The sequence below is a fragment of the Manis pentadactyla genome, chromosome 10 (assembly GCF_030020395.1).
Source record: "Manis pentadactyla isolate mManPen7 chromosome 10, mManPen7.hap1, whole genome shotgun sequence".
NCBI lineage: Eukaryota > Metazoa > Chordata > Mammalia > Pholidota > Manidae > Manis > Manis pentadactyla.
The window spans coordinates 99,221,733-99,247,614 of record NC_080028.1 but is presented as its reverse complement, the minus strand read 5'-3'; the positions used below and the strand labels follow the sequence as shown (position 1 = coordinate 99,247,614).

The 25,882-nt window shown below is 51.2% G+C and overlaps 2 protein-coding genes across 7 annotated transcripts in view; one reads left to right on the top strand and one right to left on the bottom strand.

The window, feature by feature from the left end:
• The window catches only part of CYTH3 (cytohesin 3), a 143,950-nt gene extending 128,966 nt beyond the window's left edge, over positions 1-14,984 (top strand). For all 3 annotated transcript variants that reach the window (XM_057487384.1, XM_036897121.2, XM_057487383.1), the window contains exons 5-13: positions 263-381; positions 5,030-5,110; positions 6,119-6,231; positions 6,383-6,531; positions 6,738-6,849; positions 11,491-11,567; positions 11,641-11,712; positions 11,797-11,951; positions 12,152-14,984. In XM_057487384.1, the coding sequence (XP_057343367.1) occupies positions 263-381; positions 5,030-5,110; positions 6,119-6,231; positions 6,383-6,531; positions 6,738-6,849; positions 11,491-11,567; positions 11,641-11,712; positions 11,797-11,951; positions 12,152-12,224 (951 nt within the window). In that variant the 3' untranslated portion in view covers positions 12,225-14,984. The remainder of the gene's footprint in view (positions 1-262; positions 382-5,029; positions 5,111-6,118; positions 6,232-6,382; positions 6,532-6,737; positions 6,850-11,490; positions 11,568-11,640; positions 11,713-11,796; positions 11,952-12,151) is intronic.
• Positions 14,985-15,186: 202 nt separating this feature from the next.
• Positions 15,187-25,882, bottom strand: part of USP42 (ubiquitin specific peptidase 42) — a 33,903-nt gene continuing 23,207 nt past the window's right edge. For 3 of the 4 annotated variants that reach the window (XM_036897116.2, XM_036897118.2, XM_036897117.2), the window contains exons 12-18: positions 25,273-25,426; positions 23,188-23,904; positions 22,958-23,052; positions 19,787-21,166; positions 18,511-18,812; positions 17,165-17,204; positions 15,187-16,191 (exon numbers count right to left, since the gene is read on the bottom strand). In XM_036897116.2, the coding sequence (XP_036753011.2) occupies position 16,191; positions 17,165-17,204; positions 18,511-18,812; positions 19,787-21,166; positions 22,958-23,052; positions 23,188-23,904; positions 25,273-25,426 (2,689 nt within the window). In that variant the 3' untranslated portion in view covers positions 15,187-16,190. The remainder of the gene's footprint in view (positions 16,192-17,164; positions 17,205-18,510; positions 18,813-19,786; positions 21,167-22,957; positions 23,053-23,187; positions 23,905-25,272; positions 25,427-25,882) is intronic. The other variant, XM_057487382.1, reaches the window with a different exon arrangement.

The following is a 25,882-nucleotide window of genomic DNA, read 5'->3' as shown; positions in this document are numbered from 1 at the left end:
TGCCTCCTAATCTCTAATAACCTCTTACAATGGTTCATTCAGTGACCCATTTGTCTTTTAACCTGTTAAATTGCCTGGAGGAATGAATGTGCTTTTCTTTGATGGAAAAAATGTAATGTGGTGGTGTGGGAACCAGATGTGCAGTTGTATTATTTTCGCTGTGTCCAACCAGTAAGTTCATTACACTAAATGCATTTGTCTTTGAAACATGAGTCTGGGTGACCCTCCTAACCAGGGCTTCCTTTCTTACATTCATCTTCAGGGAATTCAATTTCTAATAGAAAATGACCTGCTGCAGAGCTCCCCAGAAGACGTCGCCCAGTTCCTGTATAAAGGAGAAGGCCTGAATAAGACTGTCATTGGGGACTATCTGGGTGAAAGGTAAGCGTGGGGAGAGGGAACAGCCCGGCCGGGGCCCACCCTGCACTCACTCAACCATGGGCTGTGGGGGTGCATGTGCTGCTCCCCAATACCAGGTGAGTCCTATGCCATCACATCCTCTCCTGTGCCCTTGTGAAGAGAGAGGGGGTATTCTGGGGCTAGGTGGGGTCTGTGCTCTTCTGAAGTCTGTTGCTTGGGGACCCACAACAGAACAGAGAATGTTGCTGCCTTTCTCTCCTTACCATGGAGAAAGCATCGTAATCTTTTGATGTTGCACCTAGAAAATACCAGATTTCTTGGTGGTTTTCTTTGCCCTGTCACCTAGGGGTATAAAATAAAAGTGGAAAGTTATTTTTAAATGGAGAGCAGCTGGTCAGATATACTTTCCCAACCATCTCCACTTAAAAGACCATTTACTCTGCTTAGCAGAGGTCAGTGCAGGAATCCTGAGGCAGCACATCCCCTGAGTGTGTGAAAAAGACTTTGGTTGAGGACACAACGGAAACTTTTTTGTTTTTAAACAAAAGCCCAACAGTTGCTCAACCAGGGTGGTTTCTGCTTCTAGCTTTTGATTAAAAATGCTTGACCAAAAGTGAAAAGCAAAACACTTCCTACTTCATTCCATGAGGCCAGTGCTACCTGACACCAAAACCAAAGACAGCACAGTCAGAAAGGCTGCAGACCAGTAATACCTCCTATGGCTGTTGAAGCAGAAAGCTCCAGCAAAATACTCACAAATCAAATCCAGTAAGATATAAGATGATTAAACACTAGTACATTCACATACCATGAATGTCAGGTTAGTGCAATGTAAAAAATCAAAGTAATATACCATGTGAATACAGTAAAGAGCAAAACCCACATGATCATCCCACTAGATGCAGGGAAAGTGCTTGACAAAATTAATTGCTTCATGATAAAAAACACTCAAAAAACTAGGAAAAGAAGGGAACCTCCTCAACATGATAGAGGGCACCTGTGAAAAACCCACAAATTCACTTCATGCTTTTTCCTTAAGAACAAGAACAAGAACAAGGCCAGGATGACTGCTCTCACCCCTTCTGTCCAACGTGGTACTGGCAGTTCTAGCCAGTTAGGCAAGAAAGTAGCATCCAGTTTGGAAAGGAAGAAATAAAACCTTCTATTTGCAGAGGACATAATCTTGTACACTGAAAATCCTAAGGAATCACTAAAAAAAAAAATTGTTAGAGCTAGTAGACAAGTTCAGCAAGGTTGCAGGATACAAGATCCATATATAAAATTAAGTTGTATTTCTATACAGTAGCAATGAACAAGCTGAGAAAGATATTGAGGAAACAGCTCCATTTATAATAGCACTAAAAATAATAAAATACTTAGGAATAAACTTAATAAAAAGAAGTAGAAAAATTTTACTCTGAAAACTTACATAATATTGTTGAAAAAAAAAAATGAAAAGACCCAAATAAATGGAAAGACATCTCTTATTCATGGAGTGGAAGATTTAACATTGCAAAGATGGCAGTACCCACTGATGCTGATCTATAAATTTAATGCAATTCCTCCTAAAATCCCAGCTAACTTCCTTGTAGAAGTTATAAGCTCATCCAAAAGTTCATATAGAAACTCAAGGGACCCAGAATAACCACAGCAATCTTGAAAAGGAGCAAAGATGGAGAGCTCACACTTCTGATTATAAAACAGACTGAAGCTACACTAATCAAGATGGTGTGCTCCTGGCATAAGGATGGCTTAGAATCCAGAGAGAATCCATAAATAATAAACCCTTACATTTACTGTCAGATGATTTTTCAACAGGGGTGCCAAGATAAGTCAATTGGAGAAAGGCTAGTCTTTTCAACAAGTGGTGCTGGGGCAACTCGATAGCCCCATGCAAAAGAACAGCATTGGACCACCCACCACAGAAAAAAATTAAAGTGGATCAAAGACCTAAATGTAAAAGTAAAACACTTAGAAGAAAACACAGGACAAATTTTCAATACCTGGATTAGCAAAGATTTCTCAGATAGGACACCAAAGACAAAGCAAAAATAAAAAATTGATGAAGTTGGCATCATCAAAACTGAAAACTATTGTGCTTCAAAGGACATCATCAAGAAAGTGAAAAGACAACCTACTGAAATAGAAAATATTTGCAAGTCACATATGAGTCTGATAAGGACTTTCATCTAGAATATACAATGAACTCTCACAAGTCAGTAATAAGACAACTCAGTTAAAAACGGGCAAAGAATAGATACTTCTCCAAAGAAGATATATAATATGACAAGACTGTAAGCACAGTGGCCAAATGAGCACCTGATAGGATGCTCAACATTGTTAGCCATCAGGAAAAAGCAGACAAGTAAGAAAACATACTGTATGTGAGAGGTGGTGGGGCAGAGGAAGAAAGGGACAGTGAAGGAGCAAGGTGGTGCCAGGAGAGCAGAGGCCAGGGCATTAGGAGTGTGGTAGGCTGGGCAGAGTCATCTCACTGAGGAAGTGACGTTTGTGCAGGGGACAAGGGAGTTTGTCAGGCAGGTATCCGGAGAGCAGGACGGGCAGAGGGCAGAAGGGAGTGCCAAGTGTGTTTGAGGCAGTGTGGCTCCAGCAGAGGGAAGGGAAGGGTGGGAGGGGTGCTCAGGGAGACAGTGGGCCTCTCTGCCCATCATCAGGAGGGAACCGAGGCATCAGAAGCTTCCCAGCAGGGGAAGGATGTGATCTGATTGACCATTTAGAGGGACCCCCTGGGAGTCAGCTGTCAGGCAGTGGAGTGGGCTCAAGCAGAAGTGGGGAGACCAGTGGGAGGTGGTATAGGAACCAGGGATGGGTGACTCCAATGGGCTGGTGGCTGTGGAGCTGGGAAGCAGTGCCCACATCCTGGGTCTGAGGTCCAAGTCCAGCCAGGGAGAGGTTCTGGCAGACTGGATGCAGTTGAGAGGCACTCCCAGCCCTTAGGTTGAGCAGCCTGGAGATGGAGCTGCCCTACTTAGAAGACGAGAAGTTGGGGCAGCAGGTCTGTGGGGTTCTGGTTGACATCCAGGTGGAGAAGTTTGGACACAGGTCTGGCCTGGACGCAGAAACCCTGGGATGCCTGGTACAGAAGTGATACTTAAATACACAGTGTGGGGCTGAAGACGGGGTAAGACCCCAAGCAGAGCCTTGCAGCCCACCCTCAAGTGGGGTGGACAGACTTGCCGAGGGAGTGGAGGGCAGGGTGGAATGCCCCTGTGGTCACACCTTTGGGGGCTTTCACCCCAGCTGGATCCTGAATAGTGTGTGAGCTCAGAAGGGCCCAGCTCCTCCCATGTGAATGACCTAACTCTCCACCCAGGTGGGTCCACCTGCCTCACAGCAACGCTGCCTGCACACCTGCCCAGCAACTGGGAAGTGGGCTTATGCCTTTAACTGACTTTAGAACAGACCACAGAAGTGGGTCACAGCATGCCCCTTGCACAAATTTGTAACCCTAGCCTGGCCGCTGCCACTTCAGTGCTCAGCACACACATGTACATGTGTGTATGTGCACTTACATGTGCACCCCGAGTGTGCCCTCTGCCTTGCCACTGCCATTTTAGCAGGACATCAGCTGACAGGCATAGTTCTGGGCAAATGGGGCCCCCATCCCATCTGCAGCTCTCTGCCTGAGGTGGCTGCACCTGTCCTGCTTCCCAGGAGGGTCCCATCAGCACTGCTGTCTGCGTCATGGGGCTCCGGACCCCAGAGCCTCAGAGACAAGTGCCCCCCTACCGGCCAGCAGCCCACTCCAAGAGAAAGGGCGGAGCAGCAGTGTGTTTTGTTCTTGCTGCCACCGGGTTAGCTTCGTGCTGGCAGCCTGCAGCGGAGGTGGCGCTCTGCTGTGTGCCACTGGTGCTGAGCCAGGCTGGCCGGTCCGTGCTGCAGAGATGGTCGGGCCTGGCCTCTGGCGTGAGCATGCTCGTCCACAGGTGCAGCCTGGTCTGCACTCCTGGGGAGGGCGAGTGGCAGGCGCCCCTGGGACTAAGGTATCCAAACCCCAGTGTATGACCTGCATCTGTGCAGAAGTGGTGCCGCCCTTTCATTGGCTCAGGGTATGCTTACTGCCCCGTGACCAGGGCCTGTGGGAGCAGCTGTGAGGTAAAATTCCTGTGTTGTTGCTGTTGACTCATTTCATTTTTTGTTGTCATGTTTTATGTTTATCTAAAACTTTACACCTTCTCTCATATCCTCACGTTTGGTTTTTCAAAGCCAACATAAGGTATCATTTCTCTTCCATACTCTCCTTTCTGACCAGCTGTGCTTTCTGGTTTCTGCCGCTGGGGGGCTGGCTTCCCTCTCTGACCTTCAGTCCAGCCTGTGCGGTGCGCCTGGCTCCAGCGCCGCTTCGAGGGTGATTTGAAGATTGAGGGAGAATGTGCCCAAGCTCTCAGAAGGGCCTCTGGCGAGCTGGCCGGCCTTCGGGACCCCACCACGGTCTCCTTGCCTCATGCTCACCGATTGTAAAGCAAAACTCTTGATGTCCTGCCAAGTCATTTTTGCATCAAGCTAAACACAAATGTGCAGTGGAAAAAATGTAAATTTTTAGTTACATGAGACTAAAAACCACAAAGGCTTGCCTTAGGAAACCTCTTTCCTTTGAGATGATGAATTCTGTGCAGTGGGCCTGAAAACGTGCTTCCTTCTTTCCTAGGGATGAATTTAATATCAAGGTTCTTCAAGCTTTTGTTGAGCTCCACGAGTTTGCTGATCTCAACCTTGTACAAGCATTAAGGTAAATGATCATAAACTGCTGCAGAAGAGAGCAGGCAGGATGACTGGCCTGAGCCGGGCTGGTGGTCAGCTCACTCCAGCTCACCCCAAAAGAGCCATGAGCATCTGCAGACACCAACAGGCCTCGTTCCAGACAGTACCCCAGCTGCAGGCAAGCGCAGTTGCCCAAGCTGGAGGTCGGGACCCACACTTGGGGGACCAGTCATACCTGCCTCGGGGGACCTGGCTCTGCACGCCTTCTCAGGCCTCTGCTTTCATTTTTAACAATCCTTGGCAGTGGCCGCATGCTTTGTCCCCGCAGCTATGGTATGGTCTCCACGCTCCCAGCCCCACTTCCTGACGTGTTCGCCCTCAAATACCAACCTTGTGGACACCACAGTGTATGCCAGGGAGGTAGGGATTTCCTGCTGTGGGAGGCCACCCCCCAGTCCCAGTCCTGTGTCATCATGTGTCATCAGGGTGGATGGCCCTCGGACACCCTTGGCTCTCCGTCTGCCTGGGTCCTTCGTGCAGCCATCAGGGAAAAGCAGTGACAAATAAGAAAACATACCTGCCTGCTGTGAGGCTGAGATCTGAGTGACCCGCTACGTTGTCTGGTCCTGGCTCGGCCCTTCTCCCTGTCCTCTGCCCCCAGATCCTCGTTCCTTGTGGCCTCCCTCAGCCCTCGTGCTCAGCAGCTCACCTCAGCTGAGCCATGCGCTGACGGGTGTGAACTCTGCAGCCGCAATTCAGGAGTTTTAGGTGCAGTTTTTGAAAAGTATGCAGAGAGGTGCAGGCCCGGGAGTCTGGAGATGTGTCCATGGCCTTGTCCCTCTGCCACCTTGTTCCTCCATGAGGCTCAGCCCCACAAGTGTTCTGAGCCGGGGCCTCTAGCAGCTGAGGTGTGGAGTGGAAGGTGGCCTCACCATCGCCTGCGTCCACTTGCATCTGCTGGTGCACCTGGTGTCCCTCCCGGGCTGTGAGGGCAACTGCAAGCACACGACGGCTCCCTTGTTCTGCTTCTCCGCAGGCAGTTCTTGTGGAGCTTTCGGCTTCCAGGGGAGGCTCAGAAGATCGATCGCATGATGGAGGCGTTTGCATCACGCTACTGCCTGTGCAACCCTGGCGTCTTCCAGTCCACAGGTGAGCGAGGGCCACAGCCCAGGCCCCTGGGAGAGCCTGGCCTCTGTGCCATGGCCCTGCTAGACCCACTCACCCAGCCAGGCATCCCCAGGCAGGGCACATGGGTCTGCCTGTGCATAGAGTTCACACCAGCTGCCCCCGCTTGTTTCAGACACGTGCTACGTGCTGTCCTTCGCGATCATCATGCTCAACACGAGCCTGCACAACCACAATGTGCGGGACAAGCCCACAGCTGAGCGGTTCGTCACCATGAACCGTGGCATCAACGAAGGCGGAGACCTCCCAGAGGAGCTGCTGAGGGTAAGCCTGGGCAGCATAGTCAGGACCCCCTGCCCCCCCCACCGAGCCCCCCGCTGCCCCTCCCTCGCTCCTGACTCAGGACTGTGGAGTGGACGCAGAGCATCCCCAGGCCCCAGTCCTGCCAGGCTGGTGCTGGTCTTCCCTGGGGAGAGATGCCAGCATGCCTCTCCCCAGCCCCCCAAGTGCATTGCTCTTCCTCCTCTCAGAACTTGTACGAGAGCATCAAGAACGAGCCATTCAAGATCCCAGAGGACGACGGCAACGACCTGACACACACGTTCTTCAACCCGGACCGGGAGGGCTGGCTCCTGAAGCTGGGTGAGTGCGGTCGGGGCGCCGCGCCCCTCGCCCCTTGGGCTGGGCGCCGCTCCCACAGGGGCCTCCCAGCTCCCCCCGCCGACCCGCCCACAGGCAGGAACACCAGAGAAAAAGCTGCCGGGCCGAAGTCTGCTCCCGGGAGCCGGCTGCACATCCCAGGCCTGGCACCGGCTGCTGCTTTAAACCGTGCCCTGTCCAACTGCGGCAGTCTTGCCAGTGTCGGCAGCAGAGAGTAGCGCCCGGGCTACACGAGTGTCCCAGAAAACTGCATAGTTAGCATCCAGATAAGCCCAAGGCAGTTTTCTGTATGAGCAGGTGCATCTGCCACTGAGAACCTGCGTGCCTTCCCGTGGTTTAGTGTGGCTGATTTCTGATGAGTGGTTTAAATGTGCCTTCTTGTTTTCCTTCTGCCTGTGGCTCCCACCTTTCTGTTCTGTGACGGGCTGTCCCTGCTTGTCCTGCGTTAGGAGGTACGTACCCAGTGGCTTCCTGCTCCTTCCCAGCGGCTCATTCTTCTCGGTTTCTCTCCCTCTGGTTGGTGTGAAGCTCTGATTTGTGGCTGCCATTCATCTGACCCATATGGCTTTGGACTTGTGGGGTGAGCTTCATGCAGGGTGTGGGGACTGTGACACCTGGGCCGCGCAAGACTGCTGATGTCCAGTTCACTCCTGAGCATCGCAGCCGCCCCATACTAACCAAGCAGCGCGTGTCCGCATAGCCCATGGAGTCTGGGACATGTACAGGCCTCCTAACCATTGACAAAAAATAGCTTTATATTTTCTGGGCAACTTTAGGAATTGGTGGTAAGGGATTTTTTTTTTGACTCTGGGATGGTTGGGATTTCTGCCTTACTGTGTTATTAGAGCCTGTGAGATGTGACAGCTGTGTGTCATCCAAGGACTCAGAACAGATCATAAAGCACAGAGGCCTACGAGAATTCTGGCAATATTGTGTTAATGGAGGATAAGACACAATGTGATAGTGTGACCGGCATGGGTGTACCTGCCAAAGGCCCAATGTTCCAATTTGGGGTCTTGCTCTGACTTTTCCCTGGCTATGCCACAGTTTTGGAGAGTTATAGATCTTTTCCCAAAAACCCAGAACCATAGCCTTGGACTTGAATGCCAGAGTAAATAACCTTCGTACGTGCCAGTTTTGGTTCCAGGGTGAGGCAGGAGGAGGAGTGTGTCCCAGATGCCAGCAGGTGTCCTGGGGCCCTTCCACCCTTGCATTGCCAGTAAATGCCCCTCACCGGATGGTGACAGTGCAAGCCTGCCTGGCGGCTAGTGTGGCAGGGCCAGCAGGGACACGCCTGGATCTAAAGACAGAGCAAACTGAGTGAAGTAGAAGCACAACGGGCTGATTTTCTAACCTGTGTGCTGGTTGACAGACAAGCAGGCACGAGATCCGTGTGCAGAGCGCCTGTGGGAGCTGCAGGGCTGGCTGGGCACTGAGGGGGTTTCCAAGAGGTCTGGTGCAGTGATCTGGCCTCAGCTCGGTGGGCAGCCTGGAGGTGGGGGCCAGCCCTGTCCATGCTCCCAGGGCCACGTGCACCATCTGCATAAGGGGATGTGGTGGCACTGCTGGTCTCCTTAGCAGCCACCAAGCTAGTGACAGTGCTGCCCAAATGTTGTGCATGCTGGCCAGGTGATTGCCCAAGGGCCCCTGGCCGGGAGAACCTCAGCCCACCAGTCCCTGCTGCTGTCGCCCAGGCAGCCTCTACCTGCTTTGTTCTCAGAGCTGTTACTATCCAGAGAGGTGGTGGGCTGGTCTCTCTTCAGAGCTCCTGCCCTGCCTGGCAGCACCAGCCATGGGAGCCTGGAGAAACCTCTGCCCTGAGGCCCTCACCTGGCAGTTTGATGCTGGCCCAGGCCACTGGGGCGGCCAGAGGGTGGCACTCTCTGAGGGCTGAGGAGGCGTTACATCTGGAAGCTGATGCTGAGGACTTCTCAGGAAGGATGCATCAGGCGGGCCCCAGCTGTGGCTCCTGCACTTGGCCCCGGGCCCTCCCAGGCAAGGGCAGATGCCGGCCTGGATGGAGGCACTTGGCCAGTGGCATACAAGACAAGTACAGAAAGCAGGATGTGTGTCCCTGCTCAGGATGAGTGGGACCAGAGGCTGCACTGTGACCTCGCTTACTTGTTCCTTACCCGGGTTTAGTCCTAGAGCAGGTGATGCTTGGAAAAGGCCTGGACACTTGGCCAGCATGGGAGCATGTGGTTCTGGTGATAGGCAAAATACCTGACGCCCCTGAGTTTTAAGATGAGTCAGTGGTGTTGACACTGCCAGGAATGTGGGTCAGAGTTGAGCTGTCAACCTGTAGGGGCACGGGGTTGTTGGTGGTGGGGGAGATGCCATGTGCACATGCCTGGTAACAGTGACAGGAAGAGCAGGTGGGGAGGCCTGGCTCTTCTGCAGGCCCGAATGATGGGCTGTGTCCTCATGTCCTGAAGCTCAGCCAGAAGCATATGCATTAGAGAGCCCATTGGTGTCCCACAGCCAAGTCTACGTCGGCTGCAAGACCAGGCCACCCCAGCCCTTGCTGGGCCCACCATGGGGCTGAAAGGTTCAGGGTCTGGGCTGGCTCAGGGGCCAACCCTGATGATAGGCCTGAGTCTAGACGCTGTGGCCCCCAGCCTATGAGGCTCCCTTGGCCTTGGGAACTGGATCAGGAGTTGGTCTCCCCCAGACTGACACTGAATTTGGGAGCAGGATCCAGGTGCAAATTGCTGAGAGGTCTTCTTGGCAAACTCACTTCTCATAGCAGCTGGTGATGGCATGGGGTCTGAAGGTGAGCAGCAACCTAGTAATCTAGGGGCCAGAGCACGGGATGGGGAGAAGGGCGGTGCTGGCTGGCTGCGTGGCGCTGGGCTCCTGGGAGGGATCTCCGAAGATCTGCTTGTGGGGCATAGCTCAGAGGAATGCCAGAGGAGCCTGGGGTGCAGGTCAGTGTGGTGGCTGGCAGTGGGATGGGGGTGCGAATGAGGGTTAGGGTCTTAGGCTGGAGAGCAGGGAGCCTGTGGGGGCTTCAGGGGAGAAAGACAGAATCAACTTACTTTCGAAAGATGCCTCTGGCTGCACTTTGCAAGGCAGTGGGGGGCAGGCCTGGGGGCAGGGGGTGGTGGCCTGGCCAGCACTAGTATAGCTGGAGAAAGGCCTGGGGGTGCCAGGTGGAGTGAGCTGGCAGGTGACCCCTTTACAGCAGCACAAGGCTCAGGGTGCTGGAGAGAGTCAGCGCTGTCCCCTGTCCCTGGAGGACTTTGGGAAGGGGAAAGTTGTCCCAAGGGTCTCCTGGTTCCCTCCCTGTCCTGCTCCACCAGATGGGGTCTTAGCACAAGGTGAGAGCGGGTAGCAGTGGCCTTGGGCTGCTGGTGCCTGGCCTGTGCTGAGTGTTAGAGACCAAGGAGAGGCTCCATCCGGGGCAACAGAAGGTTCCAGTGGCATGCTGGGTGAACCATGGGGCTGCACACAGGGGACTGGGGAGCAAGAACCCAGCCCAGGGATCAGAGAGCTGGTGGGGGAGGGGTGTGGCTCTAGGTGGAGGAGATGCTTGAGCAAAGGCCCTGGGGCAGGAAGGCAGGAGCTAGGGGTAGGCTTGGTGTCTGAAGGCCTGGAGGCTACAGCAGGGCCATGGGGAGGTGGTGGGGGCTCTGACTGGGTGTTTCTCCACTTGGATCTCTGCAAACATTGGAGTCTGGGGACCCCTTGTGCCTTAGTGGGCCCCCAAGTGTTCCTTCATGTCCCCCAGTGACCCACGTCTTTCCCTTATCCCGCGTCCATGGCTATGGCCCTCACCTACTGACATGGTGTAGTGAAAGGTGGGCAGCTGTGTTCCCGAATGCCACTTGTCTCCTTGGGGAGCAGCTGGGCAGGGGGAGCCTTTGTTGCCTTGTACCCATGTATTGCTTGAATCTGTACAGTGTACATGCTTTTTAAAAATTTCATCTCAGAAGCAAGGGCTAGAAATGGAAGCCAGTTTGTCTCTGCTGAATATTTAAGGGTAAAAAGGATGTCCTTTCTGTAGTGAAAAGGGAGTATGAGATGAGCCGCATGCATGTGTGTGTTTACATGTGTGTCCCAGATCTTGTTAAGAGATTAAATCAATCTAATAATTCCCTGGGCTACAGAGTAATTGATTTTGATGGATCCCAGGGCCGCCCAGAGCACTCAGTAATGTGATAAGGGCCCTGATGTAACAGGATTAAGGCCAGGGTGGCTGGGTGAGGTGCTGACTTCATCCTGCCATCATTTCCATGTGGGGAAATAAGCCATTCATCACGACTAACTTTTCCAGGAAGCAGCTTTGGAAAGCTCAGGTGCCCCGGGTGGCCAAGAAGGCACCATGCAGGCCCGGGTGGGGTGCATGTGGGGCCCCAGCAGCACCATGCACACCCATTTGTCCCTGGGTGGGCAAGAGGAGCCCCGAGGCCCAGGCCCAGGCCCAGGCCCCCAGCTTGTCCAGGACTTGGCTAAGTGTTGGGCTGAATGTCGAACATTTTCACACTCTGGAAGGAATGTGAAACTTGAAGAAAACTTAAAACCTAGGTTGGCTCCTGGTGGCCTTTATGAAAATACAGTGATTTGTGTGGTTCTGGGGTGCCTGCCTGTGCGGTCCCGACTCATGAGGCCGTCTCCTTGTAGGAGGACGTGTGAAGACCTGGAAGCGGCGATGGTTCATCCTGACGGACAACTGCCTCTACTACTTTGAATACACGACAGTAAGTAGGGTGAGCGGGTGCAGGGCTCTCCAGGACGGCCGAAGGGAGGCTGGTCTGTGCTTTCCTCCTGCAGGACAAGGAGCCCCGCGGGATCATCCCACTGGAGAACCTCAGCATCAGGGAGGTGGAAGACCCACGGAAACCCGTAAGCTGGCTTCCCTCAGAGCGTGCTCCCCACAGCCGGCCCGGCCTCCCAGCGCCGTGACGCCCTTCTGTCTGTCCCCGCCAGAACTGCTTCGAGCTCTATAACCCGAGCCACAAGGGGCAGGTCATCAAAGCCTGCAAGACCGAGGCGGACGGCCGGGTGGTGGAGGGGAACCACGTGGTGTACCGGATCTCCGCCCCCAGCCTCGAGGAGAAGGAGGAGTGGATGAAGTCCATCAGGTGCCGCCGAAGCCCGGCGCATGGGGTTGGAGCGTGCATGGGCACACACTGCGTGCCCACCGTACATGCCCGGGGGGGGTGTCTGTCGCGTGCTCACTGTGGCTACGTGCGTGTGCGCTGCGTGTACCTGTTGATTGAGCTGCCCCGGAGGACGGGCTGCACCCCTACCTGCCTAACCAAGGTTTCCCCTCTTTCCCCAGAGCGAGCATCAGCAGAGACCCTTTCTATGACATGCTGGCCACAAGGAAAAGGAGGATTGCCAATAAAAAATAGAGCCTCCCTGGCCTGAACAGGTAAAAGTAAAAAACGAAGCCCCACAGCAGGAGGTGACCGGGAGGCCTCGCCACGACGTGCTGGACCTGAAGGCCTTTTCCTGAAGGCGCCCAGGAGGCACACTTGGGCGTGCTGCACAGGAACCGCGCTCTGGGCTGGCTCGGCCATGCAGACCGCCCCAGGCCTCATGTGCCCTGTGCCAGGAGGGCGGCTGCTGGGAGCGTCTCCCCGCTGACCTACCTGGCGCCTGGCAGGAATGCCCTTCGAGTGTCACCCAGCTGCAGCGGATGCAGGACTGACTTTCCAGCAATGGGAACCCATCTGTGGGTGGTGGTCGCCATTCTAGAAGCCGTGGTTTTATATCCAAACAGGAAAGGGAAACTATCACTTTTTTATCCTGAGCTTTTTTCTTAGACATATGGGATTATAGCTTTTATAGCCTTTTTATATTCTGAAATTATAATGAAAGATACTTTCTAACAGTAGTATTTTTAGAATGGCAGCTATAATTTAAACCCTGGAAACATGCGTATACTGTGCGCTGAGTTATACATACGCAAATACATGCAGCACCCAGAGGGAGAACACAGGGCACACACAAGGCTGGCTGCTCCCGGACCCCTCAGCCCGTATCCTTGGCAGGCCTCTTGTCACCTCAGTTTGTGGCCCCACAGATGCTTTGTAAAAAGGCAAATGATTAAGAAGAAAATTAAGGTTTGAGACACTTACTGTAACTGCTGAATCCAGCACAGTCTATGCTGAACCACGTGGAACTGCTCACACTTAACTTTTTGACTCGTGAACAGCAGTTTTGGTATGGTTCAGCTGAACACATAGCTCAGACTAGCTTTTTACCACTGTTTTCACTATGTAAAACCTTGTGGCAAAATGAATGTTCATGTCACTGACCTGATAATAGTTGACCAGATTTAATGAACAGACTTGTAAGTAACTAGAAACAATCTTACTTTATCTTCAGGCTTAGTCTCCCACTAGGAGGGAAGGAGTGGGCTGTGGGGTGAGAACGTGGCACACAGGGTTTTCTGTAAATAGTTTAAGCCCCCGCATAGGTGGCGGTGGAGCGTGTGGAGCTTGTGAAGACCTGCGACCGTGGATTGCCAGGCCGCTGCTGACTTAGCAGGTGCTCCGCGTGTTTGCGGAAGGCTGCATGTGTGCCCAGTGCATCAGAGCCAGCCCCAGGTGTGCAGCGGGCAAGGCTGGGCGGCGCTGTGCACTGGCACTTCGGCCAGAGTCAGATGCCTTTTTTTTTATTGGGAGCATTCTTTCTGCTGCCGGGACCCCCACGTACGATCCATAGGGCCCCCTTATCAGTTGTGCTGTTGTGCTGGGGGTCTGTTCCCCCACAGAAGCCTGATAGGTCGTTCACTCCTGTACAGAATGAAAGCCCCTTCTGCTGTGGGGCTGAAGCAGGTGTAGCTGTTCTTGTGAGATGCTTTGATGCTGGGACTGAATGGCTGTGGGCCCCTGGCTTTGGTGCCGCTGACCTTCACGTTGCTTTAAGTCGCACTAGACTCCGATGTGCATCAAATTGATTTTTTTTTATTAATTCCCAAAGTCTAAGGCTTTGTCACTGTACTGATACCTCAAATTTGAAACTAGGTTATAAGAAAGGCAGGTCATCATCCTTGAAATGCCTGACTGGTGTATACGCAACTCTGGCCTACAGTCTTCCATGCAGAGATACTGCCTGGACCACTGGCCAAATGCTGCTGCTGAGGACAGCTGCGGGTGCCCACCCCTCAGGCTGGCCCACACTTTCCGCAGCCCTGTATTTCAGGAGCGGAAGAGCCATTCCCTTCCCGCCGCCCTTGTGAGACCCGGGTAAGACCTTGGGTACACAGGCCGTCTTTTGGGTCTGGCCTCAAAGTGGGGTTGGGAGAATTTGCATAAGGAAACACCTGTGAGAAGTCTTGTCTCCGGTGGTCTGAAGGAGCCTCACCTGATGGCCGTTTCCGGGGAACACTGAAGCAGCCATGGTGCTTTGACTGTGTAACTTGCCATCAGTATTCTGTGAAGTTACCCAAGTCCAGGTTTCTGACAGTATTACATGCAGGGCATCCAGCTGTCACCCTCCCAGCCCTCAGGCAGGCCTAGCCCAGAAAACCCCAAGGGCAGGTGCCAGAAGGGCTGGTTGCCTGAACCTCAGCATCCTTCTCCCCACCCCCACGTTTGTGCTCAGTGCTTGAATTGTTAGTCCCAACTCTGGCCAAAGACAAACTTTCCTCCAGAGACAAAGGGCAGGAGACCGCAGCTTCCCCAGCCCCAGTTACCATGTGCGGGGCAGCTGGACCAGACAAGCAACTAGGTCTTCAGGATCACGGAAGGTATCTGAGCAGTTTAATGTGGTACCAAACAGAGTCAAAGAGGAGCTATTTATAGATGAGGCAGCACTTAACACTTCATATAAAGCAGTGCATATTTTTAAAGTTAAAAATGCATATATCTACATAGATGTGCTTTGCTGAGGTTAGGTCTGTTGTAGACCAGAAGCCACGTTGTGACTTCTCATTATTTTTTCTTAGAAAACATTTCTATTTGCAGTAAATAGAGTTAATATGTAAATATTATACATATGTATTGATTTCTGGAGTGTGTTATTCAATGTATATATATTCCCACAACTTGCATGAAGAAATGTCCTATATCAATAAATACTTTGTTGTAAAGTGAATAGTAAAATTGGAGTGTATATGGTTGTCAAATTGCAAATACTATGTTCACTAAATAAAACACCTATTATTAAGACGTGTGTCTACGACTTGGTTCTTCTGAAATAGCTTCAGATCCAGCAGCTTGCTCCCCAACTTTCCCTCACCCAGTCTGGGGGTGAGCCAAAGCTTGAGCTGTAGGAATTTTAAGAAATGAAGGGTAACAGGAAGAAGTCAGCAAGAGGTATCATCAGTGGGAAAATGGCAATAAAAAAATAATAGGACACAAAATGTTTAATTTGCTGCCATTTATATACTATATAAATTTTACATGCTGTATATTTACAGTGGGGCAAGTGCTTTTTTAATCTTTAAAAAAACAAAGATCAAACTTTAGACATCTCTGAACAACACAAACTGTATAAACCATACAGATTATTCAGATACAGACTGTATTAAATACAGTTGTCCCCACTCCCATCTCCTGATGCAGGACCAGTGAATTATAAGTGTATCACAGTTTGATAGCATATCCATATTAAAAATAAAATCACAGTATGATTTTGTCTGTAACTAGAAACTTTAAGGGACCAAGCTGACAACTCAGATGCCAATATCATAGTCAAGACAATAGACACTGTATAAAAAAGTGTTATGTAATAAAAACATACTGTAGGCTTTACAAATAATATTTGAATTATACATTCATAATGTAAATACTCATCATAACTGGTAAATTGATTGGAATAGTTCCACAAAGTTCAAAAACAGAACTTGTCTATAAAATACATCTTCAAATCTTGAATACAACTAAAATATGAAGCAAATTAGTTTCTAGTATCAGACATTACAGAAAACAGACTGCTCTCAAAAGTCTGAGAGCATGTGAATCTTTAAATAAGTCTTTAAATTAAATATACACACTGTCAGTTTGTACTTTTAATAATCCCATGGTTTCCCGGTTGGTCTTGCACCGGGTGTCTAACTTGGAGGAGCATTACATGGAATACGAGTGATCAACCTGAGTCTGTGATTAAGCAGCATTTGAGATGTTTTAGTCCAGGGCGTTATTTTCAATGTGATTTATATACACAGTACTTTACAGTGGTCAGCAGTTGTAGAAAGTGTTCATCCATTTGGAATAAGGGTAATTAAGAAAAGGTAAAAACTAAAAAAAGTTCTCCATGGTAAAATCTGTACAGTATTTACTAAAGAAGCACCACGCAGATTTGAACAAAGTTATTTCTATAGTTTTAATTTAAACTGGGCTGACATGGCTTCTGTGGAACACGGTGAATCTGAAAGACAAGAGGCGGCAGGGTTAGCACATCCCAGGGAGGGCGGCTGGACAGAAGGGCGCGAGCGTGGCGGGGCTCCTGCTGCTCACCACCCCACCACTCCACGGACTCCGGACCACTCTGCATGCTCCCCGGTCTTGCGGAAGAGGCTCTTCCTTAAACTGTGCCTCGGGCTCCCCCAACAGCAGAGGCGCCCTCTGCTGGACGGCCACGCGCTCTGCGGCTCCAAGCTGCCGCCACAGAGCTGCCCTCCCTCCCCGGGCTCCACTTCCCTAAGTCGCTTGTCTTCTTAGGACACATAGATACCACCTGCTAGCTAACTGCAAATTCATCTTCTGGAGACAATCCACTGGCATGTAACATCCCTCCTACTGCCTGGAAGTGGCAAGTTTGGACAAAATTCCTTTCAAGAGCAAAATGGCTCACTCTCCCCTTCCCCTCAGCATGTGCGGGCACAAACCGGAATCACCATGCTCAGTGCCCTGAATAAGCCTCCAGGAGTACATTACCCGGCACTCAAGGTTTCCACCTGCTTCAGAGCACCTGACCCACATTCAGACAGAGCCTCTGAAAGGGGAGGAGGTCTGGGTCTGCGTGGGACCCGTGCCCCCGGCAGGCAGCCCTGGCAGTGCAGAGCCCGGAGGGAGCCCCAGGTCAGGGAGGCCGGCGGGGTTGGGGAAGCAGGCTTCCCTGCCCCTCAGATGCTCCTCCGATGGCGGCTGCTTCTGGCCCTTCCAACTTCCCTTCTCTGTGAGTGAGGAGCACAGCAGCTCGGCCTGCGCACAGGACGCCCTCTCCCCAGCCAGCCCGCAGTCCAAGCACTGGCGGTCGGAAGGGGCCGCAGCCCTGGCTGGGGGAGCCTCCCACGCCACCTGCTGCAGCGCGGTGTCTGCCCTCCAGCCCAAAGCCCCTTCACTTATGTCCCCCGAGGGCCTCTACAATCAGCAAACTTTGTGTCAGGAGAACAGCTTACCATAAGTAGTGAATTTTGTGTTTTGCAGCCAAGTTTTCACCTAGAAAGCAGAGGTTAGGAAAGAAATTTTAATGATGGTTTTGCAAGATTCCTAGTGCCTGTGCTGCATGTGTGCAGTGATCACACTTAGGATCCGTTCTCAGGAGCTGAACGTTTGCTGCCTGACATCAACCCTCCACACATGAGCAAACACGCAGTCTCATAGCTACTTCCCCAACTGCTCGCTGAGACCGAGCTGATGTGACGACGGGGAGCCCTTCCCAGTGGAGCTGCCCCAACAGCCACGTCCCGATGGAAACATCTGGGGGCTGTGGGAGGGGCCAGACCTGCCCCCAAGACATGGCATCCCCCTGGAGTCCAGGACACAGCTGAGAAACGAGTAATGGATGTGCCTTCAGCTACCTAGGGCAGGGGTCGGCGGGCAGGGATCGGCAGACTTTTTCCAAAAGAGACCAGGTGACAGTCTCCTTACATCTACTTGGTGCTATAAAAGGGAGTCAGTTGGGCTGTGCTCCAAACACTGCTAGATGCCGAAATTTCAATTTCACATAATTGTCAACTGAAATGAAATCTCCTTTGGACTTTCCCAACCACTTAAAAATATTACAGCCTCTCCCAACTGACAGGCCACAAAGAGTCAGCAGTCCAGCTTTGCCCACGGGCTGCACTTTGCCAACCCCTGCTCTTGGTCCACTGGCTCCTTCGTTACACCCACATCTGATCAGATCAGCTCCTTTCCAGGGTCAAAAATCATTGCAGCAAATCAGAAAGGAGGAGGGGTTGCTTTCAGCGAGATCATAGAGTAGAAAGACCTGTGAAATCATAAGGGAAGATAGAGTTCTGCAAAGCAGACAAGAATCCAAGACCCTAGTAGCCTGGAGTGACTCAGCTCCCAGGAGCCAGGGCCCCTGAGTACAGATGCCCCAAAGGCATCACTCTGCCACAGGCTGACACTGTCGTTCCTAGTGACCCAATTCATCAGACTGAGCTTGAGGTTATACTCAGAATGCCAGAGGCTTAAGGATTCAGAAAAGAACATACTGCAAAAATATTTCTACCAAAGATGGCTTAGAAACCAAAGACGCACTCTCAGGTACTGGCCTAAGTCCCGCCAGTGTCAGCAGAGGTTGTGTGTGGCCCAGCCCGTGAAACTCAGGCCTGTCACAAATGCTAAGGGATCAGCGCTAAACAGCCACACGGCACAGTGGAGCCTCCTGTCCAGGCCTCCAGGCAGAGGGGCTCCTAGGGAATTGTACACCCATTTCAGGTTTTCTTTCTCAGTGCTAAACTTTTCCAAAAAATAAAAATAAAGTTCTATATTCTTAATTCCAAGTATCTCCTCTTACCCTGGACACAGTCAGACACACGGCACCTGTCATCCCTGCTTTCCATCCTCAAATGTTTTGTTTTCTCATGGAAACGTCCAACATCTTCCAGAGGTAGGCCACTGGTGAGGGAGAAGTTGCTCCCAGCTCTCCGGAAGTGGGCCCCAGTCTCGAAGCTGGTGGCTTTGGGGAAGGGTGGCTGTGAATCTTTCACAAGGTCCTCTGATCTCCTCGAGTGTCTCTTCTTTTTCTTCTTTTTCTTTTTGTGCCTGTGGAGGTCGGCATCAGAGCACATTGCTGAGGGGTCTGAGTCCTGTGGGTGCCTGCAGAGAGTAAAGAGCTCAATCCACGGCCCGACCGACTGCGTGGACAGCTGACCCTCCACGGCAGGCGCCCCAGGCAGAACGCTTATCCAACTGAAAATGCCTGCTTTTCCTTGTAAGAACCTGTAAATCCAGGGTCACAAATTCCCCAGCCTCAGCTGCACCCACCACTGCCTCTGGCTGTGCTCCGAGCTAAGGCTGCTGCCCAAGCACCAGAGGAAGGATTTTGCTAACTTTTCCTGAAACTAGTGGCTGAGGGAAAAGGCCCTTCAATGGGTGCCTCAGCTACAAAGGAGGAAGGGGGGGCAGGGGCTCGGGCTCCCGCCAGCAGTCGCTGTTGCTCTGCCCATGGCTTTCGGTAATCCTTCCCAGGTTTCAACTTTAAGAGACATCAAATGTATAATATAAAATGCACAGTAATTCTGTTTGTGCTCATCCATCTCCTCAGGGATAAGTCATTTTCAAGATAGTCTCTGACCGATTTAGCTTTTTTAAAAATAGAAAAACAAATTTCCTAATTAGATTTCAAATTGAAACGTGAAGACAGAAAAAGCGACACAGGCTGCCCCATGGCAGCTGGCGCTGTGTTTCAGGCCGCACTCTGGGCCGCGGGCCACGGTGGCCTCCCGCCTCCTGCCCGCCCAGCCATCGCAGAGTGTGGAGAAAATACTAACAGATTTGAACATATAACCACATCTGATGGATATGAATTTTAACACCCATGGTGCAGTCGAGGGCCCCCAAGTGCTCACTTACGGACCGTCACACACTTGCTCTGGCAGGTGATAAAGCATTAACCAGAAATGGCCATATCGTTTTGGAAAATGAGTTTAGGCATTTACAATACCACAAAATAAGGTATGGCTTAAAAGTTGTGCTAAGTTTTAAAAATCTATAAAAACTGTGAAGCCTCAGAACCCAGACAGGTGAAGAGGAGTCAAACAGTGTGCATGCCAGGGCCCTCGCGCCCTCACCTGGAATCTCGGTCCCGGTGTTTGTCTTTGGATCTCTTCTTCTTCTTTGACTTCTTATGCTTCTTTACTCGAGGCCCTTCTGAAGGGTCCTCCTGCAGGCGGCCCCAGTGGTCGTCATTATCCTCTGCACTACATTTCCGTTTCCGTGACCGCACGCTTTCGTGCTCAGGAACCCGATGGGCGAGGTCGCAGCCGCTGTCCTCAGCCATAGGTGCCAGCTTGTGGGTGCATTGCTCGAGGAACAGGGCAGGCGGCGGGCCTGCTCGGGGGCTGCTGGAATGGTGCTGGCCCTTCTCTTTGGCAACCAGCTCATACCCCTTCCTGCCTTTGTGATAGTCCTTGTTTGGCCGGCCACTGCATGGCCTGCCTCTGTCATACTCTTGGTACCCGTGGAAGGACTTCCAGTCCCGCAGCTCCCGTGCCACATTGGGGGTGTACCTGCCATGGGAGCGCTGGCCTCTATCCCACTGCATCTTCTCTGGGTAATACTTCTCCTGGCCCCAGGAGTGCTCGCTTTCCAAGTGGTGGTATCGGCTCCAGTCCTGGTCTGACCTGTTCCGGTTTCGAGAGTGGTGGTGGCCGGACCTGACCGGGGACCTGCTGTGCCCCCTCACGGACAAGGGCTGCTTCCGGGACTGGCGGTCCTTGGTCTTGCTCCGGCCGTCCCAGGCCCACTCCTCACTGGAGCAGTGGTCTCTTCGGTTGCGGTAATGCCCTCGGTCAACCTTTCTGAGACTGATTTTCTCCTTAACTGGAGAGCGGTCCCGAACTTTCTGCCCAGCCTTAATTTCTTCCCATCCTTCGCTGGGACTCTGTTCAGGGCCTGCTTCCAGATGACTTTCTGTGATCTTGTCCAACTGAGGGGCAGGCAGCTCAGCTGGAGGTGCACCCGCGCCCTCATGAGGGGCCTCCGCATCCACGGACGTGTCTTGGCTAATGTAGACTACGAGTTCGTGCTCAGAGTCACCCTCGGCTCGTGCTGGGGACCTTGGACTCAAATTCCCTGCCGTTTTCACTGCTGCCAAGCCCTGTGGACTCTCCATTAACATCCCTGTCACGGCCGTGGCTGGTGGGCTCTGATCGTTTGTTAGATTCGCAGACTCACACAGTTTAGAAAGTTGGTCGCCCCCCACGGCACTCTTGTTGGTGCTGCAAAGACTGCTGATACTGGGCAAAGACTCTTCAGGTTTTGCTGAAATATTTTCAGAAACTTCTTCTTTGGTAGATTTAATGCTGGGGTCTGAGGGTGCCAAAGCCTTTTTCAGTTTGCTACTAAGGCTCGTGATGGCATCCAGTCCCTCCTGGGACCCAGGGGCAGGGCCGCCAGCCTCAGGTGCTGCTTCAGGACCCTCCGGGGCGCTTCTCTCGGTCCCAGGTGCACTGCAGCCCCGCCAAAACAAGAGAGAAAACAAAGCATTCATTTGGTTGCTTCACGGCTCAGGGACAAATACTGAATTTACTAAAACCATTCACTAAATATTTTTGTCTTTAACATATCTGGTTGGAACCTGGTACATTAGGTTGATACAACCAGGTTGGAACCTGGTTCATTTTTGGAAACTTCGAATTTTCTCTTTCCCTCCCATAAAATTTTACATCAAGTCTGTCTCCTATCCCATTTTCAGCAACAGTAACTCCATGGTGCTGAGTTCTTTGTTTTCAGATGTACTTCTAATTCCTCTTAGTAATAATTAAGTCTGAAAAAGCAAGAAAGTCACATGACTGGAGACTACTCCTCTTCCTCTGGACCCCTTTTCTCTGAATTCTCCAAGAGCCTCAGAGGTAGAGTAACCACATCCAAACAGAGCCAACAGCTCCTTAAATTACTTATAAGCTATGAGGACTCAGAGGCTTTAGAGAAATTTGTGTAGGAAATGATTGCTGTAGAGCTTGTGATGTTTTTTCGAGGTTAATGAAACCTGCCAGGAAACAATAAAAACCCTTGAGTGGCCCCCACTCTTTAGAAGGAAAATATCTGGGGGAAGAACCCGTACGAAGTCAATACAGACAAGTTACCCAGTGCGTGGCACTGAGATGGTGAGTCAGCACGGAAGTGTGTGCTACAATGCGTGCGTGGTTTGGTTTATACAACTGCCTGTGCTGATTCTCATGCATGTGACATCTGAGGACAAACTGAGCACTGTGAGGAAAGAAACAGAAGGAAAGTCATGCAGGTGACTGAGGGGTCAAGCTGTCCCATCTTCAAGGTAAAGCAGAATGATCAGTCTTTAAATCCTACGGGATTTACTCCATTCCATTTTAATAATCAGACCTTCCTAAATGTTCTCAATGAGAGCACATCCACCTGCAGGGGCCAGTCTGAAAGGTGGGATGCATTTTGGGGGAGCCCCTACCACTCGGAGGCAGGGGCAAGGCAGCCAGGCCTGCCTAAGAATTAAGTGCCCACATCCCACATGCTGACATTCATTTTGGTGAGAACCTGTTATCACTAACAGTCTTTATGGATTAGATTTTCCAGGAACACAATTACTGTGTCAATCAAGGGGTGGTCAGATGGACCAGAAGTTGCCCACCACAGGACGTTACACCCCCATGGCAAAGGGGTGCGTGGCACTGGCTCAGACATCAGGCCTCTCTCCAAACCGTCATGGCTACTGTGCTGTACATCTCGTCCCGGGCAGTCTTGCTTGGGTGTCCCGGTGTCTATGCGCTGGAAGGACAGCTGTTCTGAGCTCCTGTCTTTCTATTCCCATTACATTACTGTTTCGTGAATGCACTGGGTTTTTTTTTCTAAAAAATTAAGTGTGGAGGCAGACTGTCTTATCTATGCATTTAATTTTAGAATTCTAGAGAGGACATAAAATATTTGTTACTTGATAGAGCTGAGAACCCCTGCCCTAGAACCTCAATACATCTTCATACTTTTGTCATTTAAAGGATCAAGTGAGACAGTGCTAGGCATCCCCGACCAGATGTAAGGCCTTGCAGGAGAATAAGTGGTGAGCTTGAGGACATCAGGTTTTCCTGCACTACCAGTCCCTGAAGCATTTTTCTGTACTTTTCTAAAAGGTAAATGAGCAAAGTCTCTATATTGTTATGCAAATCACCCCCAGATTCAAGATGCTTATTATAAGACTTCTGTTGAGTTAAAACAGCAGCACGGGCTCATTCCAATTTCCTGCCTCGCAGCTTCATTCCTGTTTATTTTACCTTGTTTCCTCTGTCAAGACTTTCACTTTGTTGCCAAGCTTGAAGTTCTCTAAGATTTTGTCCTCTGGGAGCGGCGGCAAAGGGGCAGGCATCAGCTGCAACAGAACACAAAGATGTTCCAGCCCCCGTGGCCGCCGCGCGCCTCCCGACACCCAGCCAGTGGGTGGCCCGGCATGAGAGGGGCAGCGGGGCCTGCCTCCACTCCCGCCCTGGCCCTGGCCCTCACTCACCTTCCCAGGCAGACCGTTTGCCTTGGAGAAGGGATTTCCTAAGTGCAGAGCAGGCTGGACCTGGCAACTGGCACCATCAAATGGCAGACCAGTTTCTTTCAGGTCACTGTCTGTACTGTTAGCACCATTTAGAGTAACAGGTTCTTGGAGCTCGTGCTGAGAGGCCTCGTTCTCGCTGGCGTCCTGAAGAGAAGCAGGCAAGCTGTCAACGGCGCCTACACCGTTCTCCTTGCCTAGGCCCCTTGCCTCCTCGTCAGACTCTTCCGATGACTCGGCACCATAAGGGACCAGGACTCCTGGGTTCAGCTTGGACTTGCCGTTCATCACTGGCTTGGAACAGGACTCGCTCAGGGTAACCTGCTTTGTTACTTTACTAGAAACTGACGTTGCAGATGCACTCGAGGTAGACTGTATCGCAGAAGGACTGGTGATGGTAGCAGAGGGAACTGGCTTGTTCGGGTTCTCTAAAGCATTGACATGTAGGTTAGGCTGAGTCTGAGCTTGGCGAACAGGTAACTTGTTGTGAATACTGATCGTGATTTTTTGTTTCTTGGGATGTTCTGGAAGAACTGAGGACCTGTTCACTGCCCAGTTTTGAACAGAAGTTGAAGCATTAACAGGACCAGCCCTGTTAACACTGGAGTTTCCATTAGGACTCGATATGGAGCTGCTTGGCGTTTCTTTCAATGGTCCGGTCCCGTTTAAGTGAGGTGGGTTCTGGAAGGAAGAAAACCAGAGCCGGTGAGAACCCCCAGAACAGTCACAGACACAGATTCCTTTCTGGCTGGGGGCCCATCCTTGTCGGTTGTCTTTTTCTTTCCACAAATAACAAATTTCACACACCCAGAAACACCACCTTCTCTTATCGGCTCCCGCCCACTGTAAACCTTCCGCAGGTCATTGTTTCCCGGTAATTAACCAACAAATAGGAACCACTATTTTTGTCAACCCCAGACCAAATTCTTTCTGCTTCAACAGAAATTAATGGGCCCCTCAGCACAGAGTCACACATATTCTCCTTGGCCGGGCTCTTGGGGGCCCACCGCTATCCAGCAGGGAATGATGACAGACCCCGGGAGCTGGGGAGCTGCTGTGGGCACCACTGCCTCCCCTACCTGTGTGGTTATCTTGCTCCAGGTTCTAGAAGGACATATGGTGGGGTTGCAGTCTGACGGTCATGCATGGAATCTGGTTCACAGACTTTTGTCTACCCTTACAATGTTTTCTTAAATACCTGAATTAATTGCTATCCCAACATTGGAAGGTTTCATGTGAAGAAAAAAAAAAAAAACCCTTGAAAAAATGCAGCCACCCCTTCACCCAGGAAACATGCTCTTCCACTGGCCAGTGTCCTGATGTCACTATTAAGTAGAGGCCCTTCAGGAGCTCACTGCCTCCCGGCACACAAGGGCATTAGATTTGTGACTTCTGCTATAATCCCAACACTGCTCAATGTCCATAAAAACAGCATACAATTAGACAGTGGATCTGCCAATTCGAAATCAAATTCAAACAGAAAGGCTGTTAAAACACTACAACACAGATGACAGAGGTGATTCTAGGCTGTCCTCAATCGCAACACATAATTCTAGCAAAAGTGAGGCCTTGACTTCATGAAGACAGAGTCCCCTGTAGCCCAGGCACACTGTCCATCCCCTACGAGGCCTGTGGGGAGCGGGACCCAGCCTTGCTGGAAAGCAGACAGAAAATGCCATTCCTGGAAAGGCTAATGGGACATAATGGAAGTGTTCTTTTTGTAAAAGGGTCCCCTTCCTGAAGTCCAGCACTAATCAAGAAGTCCTAAATAGTTAAACCCACTAAACATATGAAAGTCCAAGTGGGAGCTAAAATCTCTAGCATTTAAATGTACTTTTACCCAGACTTTCTTCTTAATCATTATAGTCCTACTCTGAGATTTTCTGTGTATTTGAAACACTTTGTAATAAATGACTTGAATAAACTATTTTGACAAGAACTTCCATTGTACACAAAGACACGGCAGCTACTGCAGTGTGAATCTGAGGGTATGGACGATGTGCTTTACAAAACGCACCTAAGGATCCCCTGCTAGCCACAGGATGTTACCTTCATCACGTGCGACGGAAGCTGTGGTCCGATAAACCCTGGTGCGGCCTGCTTGTTGTTGACCACCCGCTGACTGATGGCTGGGCGGGGGGAGGCCTTGCCGAGGCTCTGGGTGGAACGAGTAAGTTCACCCCCATTCTTCACATCGTGGGACCTGGGGACAGAGAGTGACAGTGTTTGGGTTACAAGGGACATACATCACTTTCTGGGAGGATCCCTGGGGGCCCCTCAGACAGCAGGCCACCATGCTGCCAAGGACAGAGCTGTGCCGGAGCCCACTGGGTCTAGGCTGCTGTCAGGCGCTCACACGGGGCCTCCGGGCAGATGTCTCCCGAGGATGACACTGTCTGAATGTTATTTTTCTTTCTGTTTATACTTTTAAAATTATACATACATGCTATTGTAGGAAATCTGTAACATCCAGAAAAGTTAGAAACAAAAACACTACGCTTCCTCCCACCCCTTAGAGGCATCTATTATTCAGACTTAGTGGATTAGGCTTTAGCCTGTACTGTTTTTTTTAATACCAGTGTGTATGTAAAATTTTAAACTGCTTTCTCTCCATATATACTTGAGCACTTTCTCACGGCATTAAAAAAAGCTTCACAGA